General features: G+C 39.0%; 1 protein-coding gene across 3 annotated transcripts in view; it reads right to left on the bottom strand.

Annotated features, from left to right (window-relative positions):
* Positions 1-20,947, bottom strand: part of LOC107207400 (neurabin-1-like) — a 40,696-nt gene extending 19,749 nt beyond the window's left edge. For all 3 annotated transcript variants that reach the window (XM_015634387.3, XM_015634388.2, XM_015634389.2), the window contains exons 1-9: positions 20,854-20,947; positions 18,472-20,334; positions 6,414-6,546; positions 5,905-6,025; positions 5,284-5,388; positions 4,978-5,098; positions 4,394-4,540; positions 2,561-2,614; positions 549-778 (exon numbers count right to left, since the gene is read on the bottom strand). In XM_015634387.3, coding sequence (XP_015489873.1) covers positions 549-778; positions 2,561-2,614; positions 4,394-4,540; positions 4,978-5,098; positions 5,284-5,388; positions 5,905-6,025; positions 6,414-6,546; positions 18,472-20,082 — 2,522 coding nt within the window. In that variant the 5' untranslated portion in view covers positions 20,083-20,334; positions 20,854-20,947. The remainder of the gene's footprint in view (positions 1-548; positions 779-2,560; positions 2,615-4,393; positions 4,541-4,977; positions 5,099-5,283; positions 5,389-5,904; positions 6,026-6,413; positions 6,547-18,471; positions 20,335-20,853) is intronic.
* Positions 20,948-21,876: the final 929 nt, after the last annotated feature.

The following is a 21,876-nucleotide window of genomic DNA, read 5'->3' as shown; positions in this document are numbered from 1 at the left end:
TGCCATTTTAGTGGGCTAGATACATATCCCCAAACTTTAAATTTTTCTCAAAATTCTTCTTATTCCTCCTACAAGATATAAATCCTAACTCAGACTAAATCATATGTATCTGGCTATTATTAAATATCCTTTGATGCCCAGTCTATCTGCAACATTGAAGTCAGTCAAAGCAGAGAGTTTTTCACAGGGAGCAAAAGGTATTGCCAAACACCTCATATCAAATTTCAAGTAGTCCTTCCAAAAATTATAAATGCACTACAGCTTTTTAACTAACTTGTTTTTAAAAAGTTGTCATTGAAATATTAAATTTTTTTCCTTAGCTATGAACCAAAAGCAGCAGCAAGATTTTCAGAGAACCTTTCAGGAAGTTGGTGATTTAAGGTATGGAAGAATTCGGAATTTATAGCCCACTGCTTCCCTGCACTCTAATAAATGAAAAGAAAGTATGTTAAGCCAATCCTATTCCCCTAGGTATTGCTGACAACTTTCCCCAAGTTGTACAAAACATACAAGCAATAAATAGAGACCTGGTATTTTGGGGTACTTACTTTTGTTGGTAGTCTTTAAGCAATTTCTTGGCCTTGCTGTATTTCTTTTCAAGCGCATCACACTGTTCTTGAGTCTCTTTAAGACGCTCATTTACTGTTTTGCATAAATTTTGTGCTTCTAACCAGTAGGTCTCTAACTTTTTTATTTTCTCTTTGCTTTCATCCAAGTTTTGCTGTAGTTGGGCTCGATTAAATTTCCATTCATTTTTTTCTGCTTCAACAACTTTTAACTGAAAAGATTAATACTTAATGAATTAATCTAAACTAAAAGAGGAAATAAAACAGTTGTTGATACATGTTTAAGTAATAAAGCTAATAGTAATCATATTAATTAATTAATTACATTAGTTAAGCTAATAGTAATTATATACTTATCTGTAATATTAAAACAGGACACAACTTTTAAAGTAATCACATAAACTCTTCCCAAACCTTGCTAATCTAAGCAAGTTTTGAACTGAAACCCAAGAGTCTTTTACTTGTTCCCTATTGGTATTGCATCTTTCTCGACAGATTAAATGACCAAGACCCCTATTATTAGCTTATATTGTTCAAGATCTCACCAGATCTTAATATCTCTGGAGATGCCCATTTTGAATACTTTCAAAGGCCACTGCAGATAAAGAATCTTAACCTGTATAAGACAAGCTCCCTACTACTTTGTTACCGACAGCTTTTTGAATAAACATGACCAGTTGATCTTCCCTGGTAACTTTATATGACATTGGTCTTCCTAATCAATGATGGCATGCACAGGGTTTCCTTTTCTTGAGCTAATGTACAAAACCACCAAATATTTCCTCAGTAGAGGAAAGGGATGCCACCCCTTCAGCTTGACAGCAGCCACATTACACATGGGAATGTTAACATGTGAAGCTCTCCAGGCCTTAGAGGAGTGAAAAGGCAAGATACAGCTTAGTTTATCCATGCCTCCTTCTTTGGGGACACCGCTTACACTGAGGAAATAAATCCCTGCTTTTGAAGCCAGTTAAGATCACCTGCCAGTGGAACAAGGAGGTTGAAAGGACCAAGAATTTTTTGAATCTAAAAACTGGGTTGTAAATTCTACTAATACCAACATTTTAAACAGTTTTTCTGCAATCCAGTTGGGCCACATACCAAGAATACTAGAAAGAGGAGGAGCACTGTCAGAAATCATAAAGGGAACTATCATAAGTAGCTTTGTCTGTCTTGCCTCAACAATTGCTGAGCGTATGAAATACCCCAATAGACACTGCTACTGAAAAATTCTGCAAACTCAAGCACTATGCCCTCTTCACTTGCTACCTGTTTCCAGCAATGTGCTACAACTTGTCCTAGGATCATCTCTGAGCCAAGGCAAAACTGAAAGGCAATGGAATAAAAGAAGCTGCTCACTAATACACAAAATTTTCAGAAAAGGGCCACATATAAATCTGCATCAGTGGAAAAATCAGCAAAAAAGAACAAGAAATCCTTTCTCATAATAAGCAGAGGCATTGAACCAATCTTCAGCAAAAAACCTACTGGAAAAAACTCTCTGCCCAGACCAGGTCAGAAATTTGAGGAAAGAAGATAGCAGAAATAACTTTCTGGTAACAGAAAGACAGCCACAAACCATTGTCTATTCTCAAATATGACAAGTTCTATCCAGTGATAATGTTCTCATTTATGATTATGAGCTCTTTCATACAGCTCTCCACTATAAGCTACTCTAAGCAGTAATACTAAAGCATTCATTTTAAAGTGGGGACTTGGGGAATGGGTTTTTTTAGTTGGTTTATGTGACTTTTGGGGCTTTATTTGTTTGACTGATTTATTATTTTTAATTTGAGCATAGCTTTTCAGCTTAGAAATGTCTATGTCTAGCATAACATATTGTAGAGAGCACCTGAGGCGTAAATAGATTGCTGCTTTTTGCGTTCAGCCTATTCCCAGTAAAATCAATAGCCATAAAAACAAAACAAAAAAACCCTCAAAACAAACCACCCAACAAAAAACCCTACTAATAATAATATTCTTTGATAGCTTACCTTCTCCTTCAGTTGATTCACCTCAGCTATTGTTACTGCGTGTTTTAATTGTAGCTGGAACAGATGAAAAAAAATTGTATGAGCACACACAAAATTACATTTGAAAATGCTAGTTTTAAGTGTTTCTCCATAATTCCCTTTTTTCCAAAACTATTGCTAGAGTGGCATAAAGTCAATTATTATTAATTATTTGTCAATTACAGGAGAAGTAATCATGAGCTTTTATTTAAAAAAAAAAATTAAAATTACTGAAACCTCAAATAAGTTCCACAGTACATAACCACCCTAAAAATCTCCAACTGTTGTCTATACATTAGGAAAGCTGAAAAGACTACAGTAATGTTTCAATGTGCCAGGGTAATGAAAAGGCAGCAATGCACTTATGATGAAAACCGGTAAAGTAATAAAGGCAAATAAAGGAACAAAGGAAAAACTTAGTAGTACTAGCTATTTTTACAACCAGCACTTAAGAATAAATGTGCTGGATTTTATTTAAAATTAAGCCATGTATTTACACAATACAAATCTTAATAGGATTATTAGGAAACTAAAAGACTACATTTAAGCCGAATATAAAGATTTTTTTTAACAAGTATTAATTGTTCCTTGTATCTTGCTTTCCATCTGTAACCCTATGGAGATTTTCTTTCTTGTAAAGGCACATTGCACCAAACCCAAATTAAAACTGGTGAATCCATGACTATTCTTCATTTAGATTATGTTAGTAACAGCACAGTAATGATTCTACATGAGATTATAATTGCATCCCAAGTAAATACAGCACTTAAGAAGCTTCAGCTTGCTGCTACGCTTCCAAACCTAGAAAAATTGTAAATGTTCTCTAGAGATCAGCAGCCTGCATTTTCTACTTCCTCAATGACATCAGCAACATTATCAAGAGAACAAATTTAGGAGATCTGCAAAAGACCAATCCTTCACAAAAATAAGCTGATGTAACAGCAAATAGCATCTGACAAAACAGGTTCTTTACAGTATATTTTTCTCCTCCTGGAGTGAAAATGCCAAGTGCTTAAATCCACCAGAGAAGCCTGGACTCCTAAATGCCAAAGGCTGTACCATTTAAGTCCCTGACTAAATCTCACAGCCCTGAATAAAGTAAATATGCTCCTTTATAAAAACCCTGGGAAAAGAGAACTGTACTATTTCCAATTATGTTAAGTTGTGATTCAGAGCCTGGAATGCCCTATTGGGTTTACAAATCCATTCCTTCCAAAAAAACACACCATAAAATATACACTCCAAGCCAAAAATATGCCTATCTACAGAATCAAGTGTTTTTATGTACACAGATTTCTCAGAAGACTACTGGGGCTAAACCAAGAAATTAGGTATGTATTTCTTGTCTTCCTGAAAAACATCTCACAACAACACTTGAGACCATTCAAAACAGGCATATTTCCACACCCCCCATGCCCTCTTCCAGCTAAAGCCATTTTACTGGGCAGCAAACACATGCAAAGGCCAATAGGCCACAGGAGAACTAAGAGAAGCATCCTACCTATCTAATGCAATGCCCAAATATAACAAGGAAAGAGTTGGGACTGGGTTCTACCTTCTCTTTCAAAGGGCTTTTGAAATTTAATTTAAATCAAAAGATTGTTTAATGTAAATATACACAGGGAAACTGGATATAAAAAATTACAGAAGACCTAAATTTCGATGGACATTCACCAGAGATATTTTCTAGTGATGCTGGGAAAAAACAAACCCAAAGCTGTGAGAGGGAACATGAAAGAGATTATCTCCAAATCCTACAAGGTTCAGATGTTCCCCAGTGCATCACAAAGAATATTTAAGAAACTGCTACAACACCTCTTTAAATTTAAGAAGAGACTGTGCTGAATCCATATCCAGTAGTAAACCAATATCTTCATTTTCAGGAAGATCAAAAACTTCTACAGATTTTCCATGTAAATGTGACTCATAGGTATCCTCCTCTTCATCATCATAATCATCATCCTGGAAAATTGAGAAAATCATGACATTCTGTCTGTAACACACACACACACACACACACACACACTTTTGCATTATGGTAGTAGTAATAATCAAAGCACACAATCAAGGAATCCAACTAGCTGCAAAACTTTTCTTGACTAGTTACTGTTCCTTTTTAATTTCTTATACCTAGGATAAAGATAACTTGCAAATACCTTCATCAAAGTTCCACAAAAGAGAGCTAAGAAAGACATGCACAAAACTGTCACAGCACTGACAGTTAAAAGTCAATTATGGATTAGTGATAAAGCCATAATCATGTGCCTTGATAACAGTAGTGTATGAAGTGCTTATTTTCCTGTTTTTAACAAGTTGCCTGTGTTATACTTTTTTTGTTTCATTTTGATTAAACCCACCCATTTATCCCATTCCCTAGCAGAGCATGAACCATGTTTTACCTGCTCTGTATCATCATGAACATAGTGCTGCTCATACAGACATCTCTCTTGCTCTAAGGTCTCACTAATGAGACGAGCTACTTCACTCTCAGCCCCTGGCTTCTCTCTCCCAATCAAAAACCTACAGGAAAAAAAACAAATTATCAAATTATCTTGCAGCAGAAAATCTTAACATATTCTTAAGAAATGAGTTTGCTACACTGTTGCCTTGCACAACATTTTTGTAAAATTTTCATACTATGGTTTTGTAGCCTCCATGAATGAAAAATGACAAAAAGAAAATTATGTCAAAGGAAACATACATACCTCACTGTGCCTTTGGTGTTCTTTAGTACAGTGGCTGCAAAGAACTGAGTAACTCCCACTAGACTTATGCCATCAACCTCAACAATCTGATCATTTACTTGAATTCTGCAAAATAAGTAAATGCTTAGCTACCAGTAAAACAATAGTATTTTGGCTTGAAACATTTTCGACATGACAAATACAACTTAAAACTCACTAGTATTTACAATGACAAATTCTGAATCCATTGAAATGCATTGCTTAAAAATAGTCTCTTCATCCTCTGTTACTATGCAAATCACCATTCAAAATTTACACAGCATTTGACTTGATATTTTTTATACTATTTACATAGTGATTGGTGTTCTGCTGAGTCAACACGATTTTGTGGTATTTCTACACTACACATGGGCTCATTTGGAACATTTCTCATATGTGCTGTACGCAGATCTACAGTTATTTAGCAAAAATGCCCTATAATAAATAACTCATTTTTTTATATTTAACATAAAGGAATGTAATATTCACTCAGCTGCATTCAGCTTTTGTACTTTTATTCACAATATTCACCATATCTAATGAAAGCAACTGGGCTCAGTTCAGAATTTGTAAAAAGCATAAGTGATTCAACGGAAAACTCACCGTCCATCCCTCTGAGCAGCTCCGCCATCTGTTATTGTTTTTACAAAAATACCTAGTTTTTCCAGTCCCTGATCAGCACCAACTCCCATTCCAATGATACTGATGCCCAGACCCCTGTCACCTAAGGGATTCAAAGATCTAACATTAGCTGCATGACATATGACGTAACAATTAGCAATACTGAGCTGTTTCAAAGCATTCCAAGTCCTTCCGCACAAAAGATAATATAAATTCACTTATAAAAGAGAAAAGAATAGAACATATTTTATATGTAGATACTACTTAAAGCCTTTTTGCCCTATAGCCTTCCTAACTTCAATTCAGTACGACAATCTGCACTTAGTAGAGGCCTATCCAGTTGACACTCACTATATTCACCAGAATTAGCCACAAATCTAACCCTAAACACATTCAAACATTCAAGACCTAAATTCAGGGAATACACACGTATGGTTTTATCTTTTGTTCCCACAGTATCTCTTGCAAAATGTTCATCATTTCATTTGTACCTTTTTCAATTTCCACAGGAAACACTTCCATTTTTTCCACCCTTTTCTCAAGTTCATACTCAGCTGAAGCTGCCACAGGGTCAACTTCTTCATTACGTCTATCATAGTCTTCATTTGAATAAGTACTGAAAACCTAAGAAATGTAACAGAAAACTTCTTTTAATGTCTTCTCACCTCCTTTCAAACATCATATAATTGAAAAACAATCCATAAAAAAATAAAAATGGTATTTCCAGAGATCTCATTTTCTAAATAACCATCAATTTAATAAATACTGCTGCTGTCAGACAGTTTCCAGCTTAAAAAGAAGTAATGTGTTAAAAGTTTCAAAACAATTACTTTAACTTTTATTAAAAATTACTTTTTTAAGATTTTATCTTACAACTGAACCAAACAGTTAAAAGACATCAGTCAGCTCCTCTTTGATATCGTGTGACTTTTTTTATTAGGACTACATTCCACCAAATCCTTCCTCTCTTCTTCCCTCCCCCCACACCATCTGCCAATTGCAGTGTTTCAAACAGATGTAGTTTTCTGATTTTGCAAGGGAATCACGCAGTTTCCCAGGAAAAGGAAGAGCCTTGCTACATACATTACTATTTTTAGTATTCACTCCAGCTGAGTTTCTGAATTGTTAAAAATAAAAGATAAACAAACAGTACAAATTAAGACAGAAATCTAGAAAGGAAGAACAAACTATATGTAACATGGTTAATCTTACATATCAGCATGTTCATTAACTGTATTAAAATTAAAAAGGAAAAAAAAGAAAAAATACCACACCCCATTTATCTTAAAAATAAGGTTTATCTGCTAAATGTTTTGCAAGCACTGAGTGTTTTATTCAACATCACAGTAAGACAAAAAACACGTATTGCAGCTGCGGCAGCCATCTCTCTAATCAAGAACATGCAGCACTGACACAAAGTTCATTTACACTGGCTTACTAAATTTTTGCCACTGTTGTATTTTCCACTAAGACTACCTAGACAGGTAACTGCAATCATGTAAATACCACAGCATTAACTGTAATTAACATTTTCCCTGTGAATTTCCATTCACTAATATATAGCTTTAGCTCTGCAGAGAAGTAGCTTCAGACACTGAAAAATGCTCATTGAAACAGATTATCAAAAAGCAACCAATATAATTCAGTATTTCCCATGAGGAGCCTACTGCATCACCTTCAGACTACAACATGAGATCAATTCCACAAACTCTTCCCAAACCCAGCAAAACATCTACTCCAGAAATGTGGCATGGCCATATAGTCAGTCCAGTAAGCAAGCAAGATTAGATCCACTTGGCTGAAGGGGAAGGAAGAAATCCACTCTTAGAAGACTTTTATCTCTCACAGTAAAAGAACCTTCCTGAGAATCTGTTCTTCCTAAGTCTTGCATAAAGGTTAATAAACCAGCTCCTTGTGATTGTCATACAGATAGTAGAAGATAACTGGACACAGAAAGACAACAAGGGTCACACTTACAGTACATCTTCCATGAACTTTACAGGAAAAATCTGCAAAACAGACTAAGAAAAACATCTAAATGGCCGTACTGCACCACTATCAGAAAAAAGGTGGCCAAGTTCTTCAAGTTCACCCTCCTCAACTCCCAAATCACTAAATAGGATATGCAGCAGAAGCATTTCATGAAGCATTATTGACTCCTTGAAATAAGACCAGACTAGTTTGTTTACTTTTCATCCCAAGAGAAAAAGCAGCATCTCCAAAAACACAGTCAAATTATAGTAAGATTAATTTTATACTACTAATAAAAAGGAAGTTCATGGGTAGACAAATGGTTTGTCCACTTGTCAGTTTTCAACTTGTCAGTAAGAATATCTGAGTTCTTGAGGACAAATACCGGGTCATGAAAACAATGTATCAATTCACATAATCTAGTATTAAAAGTATGACAAAAATGTTAAAAAGATATCTTTACTATCAAATGGTTGAAAGAGCAAAATGTGGAGAATAGCAGTAGTTTGTTTTGGAGACAGTGACAATTGTACTTTCTTAGTCCTTTACAGCTCAGTGGTCTAACAGAGCAGAAGATGATGCAAGTAGTTGTTGTCCACTGAAGAATGACAATTACCACAGGGATGACAAGTTCTTTACACAACAATTTATAAAGTGCTAAAAATTTGGGGACACAAAGTTGCACTGTAACAACAGCATTATGTATGCTGCAAGTCTTGGGCCATCAGCATTAAAATACCTCTGGAACTTCTAAAAATGGTTTATTTTTTTTCCAGCTTAAAAATAACAGAATTGTACTTGAGTGTCATATGGAATCTGATCATTTTTATACAAAACTGATCACAGGAATTGTTCATCTGCCAGGAGTGGATAACAGAATTTAAAACTAGTGGTCCCTTAAATTCCAGCTATGTTAATAATTGCCATTAATGAAATAAACAGCATAAACATATCTATGCAAATGAAGACTACTAATATTTATGCATATTAGCTTTCTAAGAAAAGCCTATTTGAAACCAATTCTGAGTAATTCACTAAGAGAAAGAATTCATACTTTTGGATTAAAGTGATAGTTGACAACTGTATGAGAAACATTTGGGTAATGATATAAAAACCATAACAATTAAAAGAAGTCCCATTTTAAAATAGTAAGAAAAACACACCCCTCTCCAAACTTCAGAAAAATAATTTTGAGGAAAAACATCAATTTACAAAGAACAGAGAAAAAGCAAAACTTCTAACCAGAAGCCAAAGACTGCAATAACAGAAAGAAAAGCAAAAGCACACTACGAAAACTATGACTAAAGAGTCAAGGGTAGAAGACAGAAATTTTTATTGTGTACATGTTGCATCATAACATTGTGTTCATCTTCTATGAGGGAGAAAAAATGTTGATATTAATATAGAAAATACAGAACTGGTCAGCAAGTTGTTCTTGCCAAGTAGCAAAAGTAACATTTAAATACAGTTAAAATGTGGATAATAAATAATATAAGTTCACAGTTTAGAAGACTGATGAGAAAGCTAAATATGTTCATCCCTGCACTGTGTCTGGCAGGGTTTAGTCACTGAATCAAATGCATTACAGACAAAAGAAATTCTAATCTTACTATTCAGAACCCACTGCTAGCTAGAGATTGTAAAATTATTAGTACTGCAACTGGTATTTTTAAAAGATACCCTTTAGCAAACACAAGTTATTGGCTCAACACAGGGGAAACAGATGAATTTTACTGTGAAAACCATGTGCATTCCACAAGCCTTTTACCACAGCTTGTTATATATCCAGGAGGTTACCCTAGCATTAATAACTTTTGGATCCTGTCAAGCTAACAAATGGCAAAATGCTCTCTGAAAACGTTTTTTTTTTCCACTTAAAACCTTTTACCCTCAAAATGGATACAATTTATTTGAATAAAAAAAATCTGACAGAGGGCTGAATTTTTAAGAATTATTTGAATTAAATTGTTAAGTGACATAATGGTAAATTTTTCAAATATACTTAGTGCTTGAACAGCATATATGTATTTGTCTGGAGAGAAAATTAGCTACATTCTTCACACCAGAAAAATTAATCACTTTTTGAATGCAAAACTTGGTTTTGCATTTTCTATGAAGATGCTAATCTAGGCACCCTCAAGACAGCACTCAAAAAAACACCAACAGTCTGTCTAAAAGATCCTACTGTTCAGTTCCTGTAACTATTACAAAATTTAAAATTTCTTATATCATCTAAGTGCCAACACAGAACATAGCACTATCACAGAAAAACAACAATGACCTTCACATATTTCAAACTCTTCACAGCACAGAAGAATGTCTACTTGAGTATAATGCTACTTTTAGAAGAATATTAATTAGTGATAGCACTTTCATGCAAGCACTAATTTACCATGTGCCTGCATGAAAGTGCTGCAGAGTAAAACACAGTCTGAAGACCTCCACTCCAGCATTCATTTCTAGTATATAGATTTGTTTGTGCCTAATGAAAAGCAGAACATTACAAAAGTAATTAAACAGTAAGATTATGATGAAATCAGGAACTGCCCAGAAGGGCTTCCAGCTAATTAGAATGGAAGCAACATCAACATCACTTGAAAGTTCTCATGTAATCCCGCAGTGTTTGCTGGAAAGCCTCACAGCACCTGCCCAGGCAGCTAAAGCAACACTGAACACCTGAGAGAGGCCCTGAAGTGTTCCTGCCTGGAGCACACCCCTTGGCTCACCTGCTTCTGAAACACAGCACTCACTATGAACATGCCTGTTTACTGACACCCCATAAAGCCAAACCTTCAAAACACAAGTTAAAGCTCAGGGAAAATTTTCCATCAGCAAACAGTTTCAGCTTTCCAGATTGAGGCCTTTGTGATGCCTGGCAAAATGTGAAATGCCCATGAATAATTATTTGAAATAGTAGCACTGAGGTAGGACTGAAGCATAATGTACACCTCATAGTTTAGTCTTACTGTCTCCCTCTTTCATGAAGTAGACATCTCACTACTGCTACCCTGTTCTTTCCTCTACTTCCAAAAGCTACGTGCTTAGCATTTGATTAGCACTTTGTATACTATTTCTACATTTTAAGTAAAAATTACCCATATCCAATATAACTTCATTCATGCTATATAAATATAGAAGCAGCAAAGAGAAATAACTTATTTAATTTGCCTTTTAAAATATATCTTTACCCTTCTTCAAAAAGTTTTCAGAATGGCTGGCAACTGTTAAAGGTTGATGTTATAAACCAGTACGCTCAAGATAGCAATTTCTGTTACTAAGCAGGTGGATAGGCAGGCTGTGCACATGTATCTGCTTGGTCTTGCAGCTTGGTATGACTTAATCAAAAACTCCAACCAAGTCAGTTTACATAAAGACGAAAGTGCAATCTGGCTTCAGATCTACAATATAGACAATTTCATACAGATAATGTCATCATAAATAAACCAGTTATTTTACCAGTCTCACTTTCTACTTAATTCTCAATAAAACCAGTCAAAATTATTCTTTAGTTCTGCTTTTCACTGCAGGAGCTAAAACACTGTAGCCTGCTAAAGAGTAAGACGGACAATACAGTAGCTATTTCAGTCAGGTTATGCTAACTACTCAAGAAGGAGAAACATTCACTTTCAGGTATTTAATTTTTAGATCCCAGCGGAAGAAACACTGATGACAAAGAAAAACCTTTCAGATTCAGAGCACTGATTTTATTTCACTTCAGATATTCAGAGAAGAAGTTTAGAGACAATCCATGATCTCCATCTGCAGAAGAAGAGCTCTGCCATGACCTGGCAGTATTCCTCCAGCAACTCAAGTTGAAGTGGCAATGCTCTCTGACTGACAAAGAGACTGAAAGGCTCCAAAATAAGTAGCATATGATCAGAAGAGGAAAAACTACTCAAAATACCACATAAATGAGAGCACAAAAAATTAAAAAATCTTCTGAAAGCTATGTATGCATATAAAGAGAGTGACTCAATTATGAACCTTGGTAGACTTCACAGGTGTCTTGGTACCTAGAGTTTATGCCTGGTGATCCACACAGATACACATGTATTTATTTAGTATTCACCAAAACAAAAGTCTTGGCCTGACCAAATCTAAACAGCAAGCAAAGCACCATGGGGAACTTCAAAAGAGTAACTGTGAACACAAAAATAGTCCACCAGTTTTCTAAAGACCTGAAGGAGAAGCAAGAAAATAACCCTGTCACCAGGGGGTACCAGATCAACTAAATTAACCAATATGAATTAATACTGTCATTAGCAATGATCAATGCCCCAGGTCTAAACAGAAGGGTCAATTCACTATGCAAAGTCACATCAGAGGGTGACGAAAGAAAATGTCTGAAAAATGAACAGTTTGACATATTGCATAATACTTTGCTACTAAATGAAGATGTAGGAACCCTGTAAAAAACTCTGCATGATCCTCATGATCTCAAGAATACAAAATACGTACTCAGATAATGCAGGCAAGCATCTTTTTACTGATGTCCTTGTGTTAACCTTCCTTTTTGTTAGAATAATACGGAAATAGATAATTTATTTTTCCATCTCTCCAGAGGTAAACTACAAAAAAGTTTCAGCTATTGCTGGTTCCTTCTTTACCAGGCAAGGTTATGTATTCTCACATGCTAACAGTAATCATCATCAGAAAGACATTGAATCTTTCAGCACTTTAACTGTTGAGCTACTAAACTTGTTTCCTATAAATCTGCTTATCTTTGTTGAACTCCACCACCTCTTCAGTGTTTCTTCTAACCATCTCCCATGAAACCCTCAAGTGCCTCACAGTCACCCCCTTTTCTCCCTCCCGTTCCCCACAACTATTCTAACAGAGTAAAAGACAGCACAGGCTGTTAATGTTAGTGATCGGCTAACATTAAGCCAAAAAGAACAACTAGCTGAAACTAAAACTGCAGCCCTGTCATCAGTGAGGCCATGAATATGCACCTCTGATACACGTGCTAATTTTCCACACACCAATCTGTACTTGAAAAATACCTTTTAAAACCCCTCTCTCCTTCCTATTAAATCCAGGTGAAATTGCTATGAGTTAGAAGCTGGAGGGACTGAAAAGAGAGTGAGGATAGGCAGGTGATAACCTAAACATTCTCTTATTTTTCTATACTTTTCTAGCATAATCAAATACATTAAACAGGTCAGTTGGTATGTTATCTAACTGCATCTACAGAATAATTCAGTTAGAAATACACTGAGATATTCATGTAAAGAGTCAAGCTGCTCCAGCAGTGAGCCAGGATATAAAAAGAAATTCCTTACTTTTTCTGTTCCAATTTAGATTTCTGCTCTACATACCCCTCTACAGTCCTGGCACAGGATTCTCATGCAAAGACTCTTGAAATACCAAATCAGTCTACTATTGGAAAACTTACATATCAAACATTTACTAAAAATCAAACCAGATGATGTATGATTAAAAAAAAGAAAAGCCAAAGACAGCTTGAGTTGAAAGAGCTTCTTTCCAGACAGCTGAACAACCATCATAGAATCAAAAAACAAGGACCATAAAGGCACTAGAAATACTTGACACAGAACTTTGTACACAGGTAAGTCTATATACAAAATTAAATGCACTTAGGCTTAATAAACATTTAACTTAAGAAACATTTTCCTTATATGAAAACTGAACTTTCAATAAGGGTTTAAGTATTATCTTTTCCCAAAAAAACCCACCAAAAACAACGAAAAAAATGTCATGTGTGTGAAAAGATACACCTTCTTCCTCCAGTTATTATCCATCTTTTTAACATCTCATACTGTTAAGTTGCAGGAATGCCATACTCAGACGCAGACAGAACAAAACAGGATTATTTTTTGTGAAAAGACATCGAAAAGCACCGCAGATAAACTGAGATGAAAATATGAAGAAAAGTTGTTTTGATGTTAAGTTACAAATGTTGTAATGCTGATAAACAGAGCTTCGAAACAATTAAAATCTGTGACTTTAAACAAGCAAATTGTCATTGGAAAAGATCCCAAACAAAGTAAAATGGAAAACCACATTATTTCTGTCAAGAAAAGAAAGATGAATTCCCACATGTAAATAAATTCTGTTTAAATCTACTCTCAAATCAAATCTCTATTTTCCTTCATCAACCCTCACCCACATCACATACTTGTTTCTTAATGCCACAGAAGTAATTTATCGAAGTGCTTAAGCAATGGCTGACAAGCAATTGACTAGCCATCAACTCTCTAATTACCAAAGGAACAGAGGGCTTGGCTACCTTCAAACAGTGTATTTCTTATCCCTTTCTGTGTACAATATCGTAAATACACAAGTGAACAGTTCAAAAATCAGAAGCTGTATGAAGATGAAGCTCTATGCTGCAACACTGTGTTAAAACAGTATTTGAGAGTCTACACATTGATCTAGAAAATTTGTGCATCTCCTAAAAGTATTTGCAGGTATGCTGTCATACAGGAAATCTAATTCAAGGGCTATCTTCATTTAGTTCTTAATTAACTTCCATAGTAAGCAGTTTTGTACTAAAAACATTGAAGAGTAGGACATGCTAAACAACACCACCATTTGTGCCCAGCTATACATAAAACAGCTTTACTGTGATGTGCAACACAAACAGCATTACTAAGAAGGGTTCCCATATTCTCTCAGAAGCAGCTGAAACTTTGGTTAGGACAACACAAAAACTATGAAACTGCTTTCAGTTTCCTTAATTAATAGATTTATGCTCAGCTGTGACAAATATAAAAGTAGTGCCTTTATGAAGGTTTGGGGTCTATTCTTTTTACTCTTTCAAGCTGTTTTCTTGACTGAACAATCTCAAAATATATTACTGTTCACAAAAAGCTGGGAACGGACACTCCCATGCAACATAAACTAGATAACACTGGTAATTAAACAAGTACACAGCAGCAGCTGTACTATTTTTTCAGCTTACCTGAGCTACAGAATTTCTAAGAATCATAAATCATTGCCGAAGTTAGTCACTGTGCTATTAAAGGCTTTGAGGACAAAGTTTGACACAGTCGGAAGGGAAGATACCTCAAGAAATCAGTTTGAAAACAAGCATTTGTTTTCCCAACAGAAAGTTTCAAAATTACAAATGCCAATCAGGTCATTACATTTATGTTAATTAAAGTCTTTCAAGGTAGTCTCAGAAAGCAAGTTAGTGTCTACATTACAAAGGCAAAATTAAATAGAAAGGGATGACAGAAGAATTACCCGATGTTATTTGCATTGTGTGTAATGCTGATTGTTTACACAGTTTACTCAGAGAACTTTAACACAAAGACAAATTCAGGTCCCTTGCAAATATCTTGGACTGCTGAGTGTGCTTGACACTCCTTACTGACTTCATATGTGGCAACAAGAGACTAAAAATTGCTCAGGTACCATAACACAAAAACCCACAAAGTACTGCTAGTAACTGTACTGTATCACTCTCTAAACTACCCCAGAAGAAACAAGATCCGAGATAAAATGTTCCTCAGGGTCTGGAGAGATCAAACAGCAGCAGGACTTAGAGAGTCTAGTCACCCATGGCAAGTAAAAAATCCCTTATGTCATTTATCAACAGTTTCTATGGAACTGAAATACTTCTTTTTAAAATTCTCATCTGTGCTTGCTTTCACAGGCACAGGGCAACACAAAATAACACAGTATTTGTGTAATTAAGTTCCATCTTTCCTGAAATTATCAGATCAAATTACATTCTCAAGCCCTGCTACAGATGTCAACAATTATGGACCTCCATCACAGGTCAGACGCAGTGCTAACAGTATTAGCTACCTTATACATCCCCTGGGAGCTCCACAGTCTCCTTCTTTTACTCAAAGACCTTGCCAGTATTACAACTGACTAGAAGCTTTGAAACAGAAATAGTAATCAAGTTGTCTTTGTTGCAGCAGTATAAATGCTATTTTTAAGGTGTCTTTAAGTTCTATCCATTACCTACAGATATATCCAACCTCCCTTTTGCGTATTTCAAATACAAGGGTGAAAGCTCCATCACTGCAGAATGCTTAAGATCTTAGAATGTGCTTTTTCTTGCCCAGTACATTCTGAATACTTTGAATTCTTCAACTCTACCAGATACCTGGTAAACAGCAACTGCATGAGACACAGACGGTTTGTTTGTAATCACTAGAGAGGTGCAGAATGAAAACAGCAAGAATGCAAGGGCAGCCTGGCCTCTCTCAGGAGCATCTATGAGGAAAACAATCACAGACCTTCTCTAGTGGCTATGAATATCTGAAAATGGCACTCACATTTTAGTCAGACTTACTAGTCTAAATCACACTGAAAAAAGAAGCTGCTAGGACACATTTCTCACTATGGCACTGCTCTAAGCTGTGGTGCAGGACCAGGAATAATCTTTTAGCTCCCATTGAGATTTTTTTTCTTTTCCAATTTAAGATGCACCGAAATCTATGAAGAAACACAGAGAGACTTCCTTCTGTGAAGTAGCTGATTTTCTAAAAGGTTATTGAGATATTTAAAATACTAAATACTTTATTATATATTATATATTTATATAATATTATACTATTAAAAACACTAAATACTAAAGAAAGTTCTGGGTAAGCATAAAAAAGTTGGAATTCTTTATTTTAGAGTACAAATCCCAAAACCCATATAACCAGGAATTATTCCCACTAAGTATCATAAAAAAAATGAAGCAAAAAGGCAGACATGGGAACAGAAACCACTGCTTAGGCAAAAGGAATGAAGAGAGAAAACCTATTGAAAATGACATGCAGAAAGAGGTCCCTATACCCAATATGGAAAGATACAGTCAAGTTTCACTGAAAGGGGATAAAGGAAGGCAAGTAATGTAAGCTTCAGTTTAAGGGCCTTAAAAAGTATCTCAATAACCCTATTGCTATCAAGTACAGTTTATTCTGCCAATCCAAGTGGAACATTATGGAAAGAACCATGTTATTTTTCATAGGAAACTGCTAGCTGTTGCTTCTAACTGTTCATCTCTCAGTAAATGATAATCTGAGACGTGTTGCTTCTTGTGACTTTCAGAGATGCAGCTATAACTGAACAGTGCTTGTTACTAAAACCTGAGTTTTGTCTACACAAGAACTTCCATCACAGTTGGCACTGAGATTTCTACTAGTGCTTTCTAACAGGTCTGGCACGGACATAGCAGAGAAGGCAAAAGTCTGTTAACGGCCACTGCTTCAGTAGGATATCAGCAGTGATCAGTAAAACCCTGCCTACAGCAGGAAGTCACTCAATACATTTACAGTAGACTCTAAACGGCACTTTGCTCACTTACTGAGTGCACAAATGCATGCAGAAATGGACTGATGGCCCTCCGGCTCTCTCCCAGCCCTCACCAGACTCATTATGCAATTTTCAATAGCAGCACTCTCCCCTTCACTGCTCCAGGTCACCACTAAAGCAACATCAACTAGAAGAAAGCCATATAAAGTCAGCCTGTCTATGGAGAGACTATAAAAAAACCTACATGCAACAAAACACACATTTTGCCAAATTTTTCTGCCACAACCAAAAACATCTTTTGGGGTACAGCACTGGTATATGTTAGCAAACTGGGAGATTACAGCTCTCTGCTGCAGGAATTTCGAGTCAACAGAACTTTTACATCCCCCTGATGAGTAAAAGTGAGTCCTGACTCTTTACGAACAAAGTGTAAAAGCTGTTTATTAAAGATTATATCTTTCATTCACGTGATAGTAGAAGAGAAGTATGCTGAGGGAATTCTGTACAGATACCCAGGCATCCTCATCCATGTCTCCCAACTCTCCTTCCAAAGCTAAAGAAAGACTAGAATAATTAAAGTCTGCAAGAGACTATGGGTAAACATAGTTTGAGTTGTGAAACGACTTATTTTGTAGGTATTTTTGGTGAGGGAAGATCAGACACATAAATCTTTTTAATTTGTTAGCTATAATTTACACGACTCCTCATTATCCAGCCTGCCCTCTAACGTTTACTTCTGCAACTTCGTAACTCCAAAATAACATGTTAACTATGGTTTATTGACCAGTATTGATCAGTACTAGAGCAAAACAACATATTTATGGCTATTACTGGAGAGGCTTCTAGAATCTTAAAATATAAGAACCAGTCATTTGACATTTTCTTATAATTAATTCCACAAACAAGTCTGAAGCTCAATATGAAAGTTTTCTGGGGGGGTGGTTGGTTGGTTTGTTTTGGGTTTTTTTTTAAACTTCTGTGCCAAAAGGAAAGCTGAAAATAATCCTTCCTAACACAATGCCTCAATTTTAAACAAATTCAAGTATTAAACAAGTATTAAAGATCAGGTGTTTGTATCTACCTCTAAAAGATTTGCGCTCCTGAATAAGTCCAGCAAGTAAAATCCCATGTGCTTCACTACACTAGGTTATGAAGCAGCTGTAACTAATAAATAATTACTAATTAATAAATTTTCTGAAGTGGCAACTTCTCTCAGAGTTGAATAAAAATGGTACACTTACACTCCTTAAATGGTTTTTAGAACTCTAAAAAAATATAAACAACCCCAAAATTTATTTACTGAGGATTTATGACTGCAAAACAATTAAAAAAAAAGGAAAACTCAGATGTACTTACTTTGATAGGAGCTGTGGAGAACTTGACTTTTCGGTCTGGCACTGGATCTTCCTCTTCAGAAAGTCCAGGAAACTCCTCATATTCACTGTCATACATATAGTCCTCCACTCCCTCCAAAATTTCTTTGCCTTCAGATTCTTGGTTTTCTGGCTCTGTGTCCCTGTCCTCATCAAAAGCTGCATTCTCTATTCCAAAATCACTGAAGTCCTCACTTTGCTTTTCCAACACTTGCTCCTGTTCTTCAGTATCCCCTTCCTGCTCTAGAACATCTTGTACTTGTATAACCAGACTATCTCTTACAGATATCCCATCTCTCTCTTCCTCCCAACTGGTCTTGCTGCCATCCATAAACTCTTCTACCACTTCCAAGGCGCAGTCACTTCTCTTCCCTTCCTGTACGTGACATACAAGCTTCTGATTCTCTTGATCAACGTGATCCTTCTCCAAGCTTTTTTTTTCATGCCCTGAGGTCTCATCTTGTGCAACAAGCACTGTGCAAGTCCCCTCTGTGGGAGAAACCCAGGAGCAAACACTATCTGATGTCTGCTGAGCCTCCCAAGCAGGCACACTGCCCATATTCCACGTGCTTCTCTCAAGTACCAGTTGCTCTCTTTTGTCTTTTCCAAGTGCCTTGCTCGGCTCATCTCTGCAGATCTCAGGCACTTTGGGGAATACACCCCTCTCCAGACATCCTTCAGCAATAGCAGATTGATTCAATGGCTGCTGGCCTCTCAAAGGGTCCTGATTTGCAGAACTATAATTTTTGGAAGTTTCTTTGGATTCTTCAGTATCACTGTCACCCAGAAAGCTTTCCAGCCTCCTAGAAATGGGCCCTGCATTCAGGAACGAAGATTTGGAACCACTATTAGCATGTTGGTGCTTCAACTCCTCATTACTATGATTTTCAACTTTCTCCAGTGCAACTGGAGGACTTGCTTCTGTATTAAAACTGAAGTGGTCCACCACATTGCTGCAATCAGAAGCTGAACCACGTCTCCTCTTATCTTCACTTCTTTCACATTTGCTGGGCGAGTATCTGTCCACTGAGCTCCGTTGTTTTATATTTCTCTCAAACAGCTTCCTGGTCTCTGAAAATTTTTCTGCCAGGGCAACTTTATCCAAGTCTGCCTCATCACTGCTACGGATGACTTTGTCAGCAGCAGAAGACATGGACAAGGAATCCACAGGACCGCTGCTGGGGCTCGTAGTTGTATTAAGAAGATTGTTTTTTTGGACAGTGAGAAAAGATGGACTACCTGGAGAAGATCCATACTCTGCTGCTGTGGCCCGGCTGATTAATTTGGTCTCAGCAGGTGGACTGCTTTCACAAGAGGTTGTGGAGGAAGAGCTTCCCATTTGCAGAAACATGTTTTTGATCTTGTGCACTCTGTTGCCATAAGTGGCAGCTCTGCCTCGACTGTGTGGGTCACTTCCCCCTCCATTGGAAGAGGTGCTTAGGTTCTGATGCAAGCCTGTTTTATTGGAAGCATTATCAGGATTATTTACACCATCAAAAGTGCATTTGATAGCATGGAAATCAGATTTGTAAGCATTTCGGTGTGGAGAAGCACTTCTTAAAGTCCTTTCCCCCTTGCCTTCGGTTTTCATCATTGTTGAAGAGAAAGCTCCTTCCACTCCTTAAGAATGGGAAGAACAACTAGCTAGCACAAAGCTTCCACACTCCAACAGCAGGCAGCGTAGATCCCACAGAAGATCCCAAAAGCAGCCTTTCACTCAGTCAGCTTCCCTGCTCGCATTGAAATGAAACGCAGGGGACTCTACGTGGAGAGAAAGAAATCAAAGGGCGTGAATGGCCACATCGGGTGTTATCCCCAGCGCGGATCGCGGTATCCGGAAAGCCATCTGCAGAGACAGAGAGTTTCCATTAACTCGGGGCCTCGCCGGCGTGTGACACGAATCCGAAACTCGGGGTGGGAATCGCAGCCCAAGACGTCCCTGCGGGATAAAGCCCATTGTGTCCGCCGGGACGCGCGGACCCAGCTGCTCCCCGGGCACCGACCTGACGGCTCTGGCGGGGGATGCGGCGGCGGGCGGCCCCCAAGCCACCTCCGGCTGCCGCCCCACCGCTGAGGGCCGTCCCGGGCTGGGCCAGGCCGGGTCGGCCGGCGGGGTGGGGGGGGGGCAGCGCCGGCCCTTCCTGCCGCCCGGGGGAGGGCCGGGCCCGGGCCGGACCCCGCGCACGCACCGCGGCGGGGCGGGACAGAGGGGCCCTGGCTCCCCGCGCCGCCCGGAACGGGGGAAGCCACAAGTTTCGGCCCCAAGTTGGGGCTTCCCCGTGGCGGCGCCTTTGCGCCGCGGGGCCTGCGGGGCGCGCAGCGGAGCCGCCCCGGTACCTCGCCCCAACTTTCCGAGCCAGCCTACCTGGGGGCGGGGGTCCTGCCGCCTCCTTCCCCTCAGCCTTCCCGGCCGCCCAGCGGCCGCACGCACCACGCCATCATTATCCGCCGCCACAGCCGCCCGCCTTTCCTCCCTCCCTCCCTCCCACCCCCCCCCCCCCCCGCCGCCACCGCCCCGCGCTCCTCACTCCACCTTCCTCCCGCCCCCGCGGCGCGCTCAGAACCGCCGCCCGCCCGCGCCGCTCCCCGGCCTCACGCTGCTCCGCGCCCTCCTCCGCGCCCTCCTCCGCGCTGTGTCTCGGGCCCGCCCGCGCGCTCCTTCCCTCGCTCGCACACAAAGAGAGGGAGCGGCGGGCGCGCCCCTGCTCCTCTCTCCAGGCGCCACGGAAGAGAGGGGCTGGGGGCGGCGGGCGCGACCGGCCCGAGGGAAGCGCCTCCCGCGCCGGGATATACCACGCCATGGCGGGATACGGGTTTCGGGTGATACCATGTCGGCGAGGCGAGCGGGCGCGGGGCAGGGTCGGTGGGTGCGGAGCGCTCACCGGTCCGTCCGCCGGGGGAGCTGGAGACGGTGGGGCGAGGGACGCTGGAGAAAGGCGAGCGCCGAGCTGCCGTAATGCTGCGCGCTACTTTCAAAGCCCGGGCGGCCAGCGCGGCGCGGAGAGCGTCAGCCCTGGCTTCAACGCAAAGCAGCGAGGTTCCCGGGAGGGAAAAGTGATGACAGCTGCCACGACCGAGGCTCGGACAGCTGGAAGTAACAACAGTACCAAACATTCCTTTTTTTCCCCCCTCTTCCTTTAAAAAATCAGCCTCCCTCGAGCAGGTAGGTATCGGAGGATCCACAGGCGAGGCGGCGCCCGGACCCCGCGCACCTGCTGCCCGCGCCCCCGGCGTTCCTGACAGGTTCGCGCAGGAGCGGGGGCTGAGCCCGCTGATTTCCCTCGCACGATCCCCTGGCTGGAAGTCACTGCAGCTCCCCAAGACTGGGAAAATCACGCTCGTCATCGATAGCCCTAGGCAGTAATAACCGCAGTTTTGCAAGTAGTAT

This window comes from Parus major, chromosome 7 (assembly GCF_001522545.3).
Source record: "Parus major isolate Abel chromosome 7, Parus_major1.1, whole genome shotgun sequence".
NCBI lineage: Eukaryota > Metazoa > Chordata > Aves > Passeriformes > Paridae > Parus > Parus major.
Note: the sequence above shows the minus strand (reverse complement) of the source record. Positions and strands in the feature narration are given on the sequence as shown.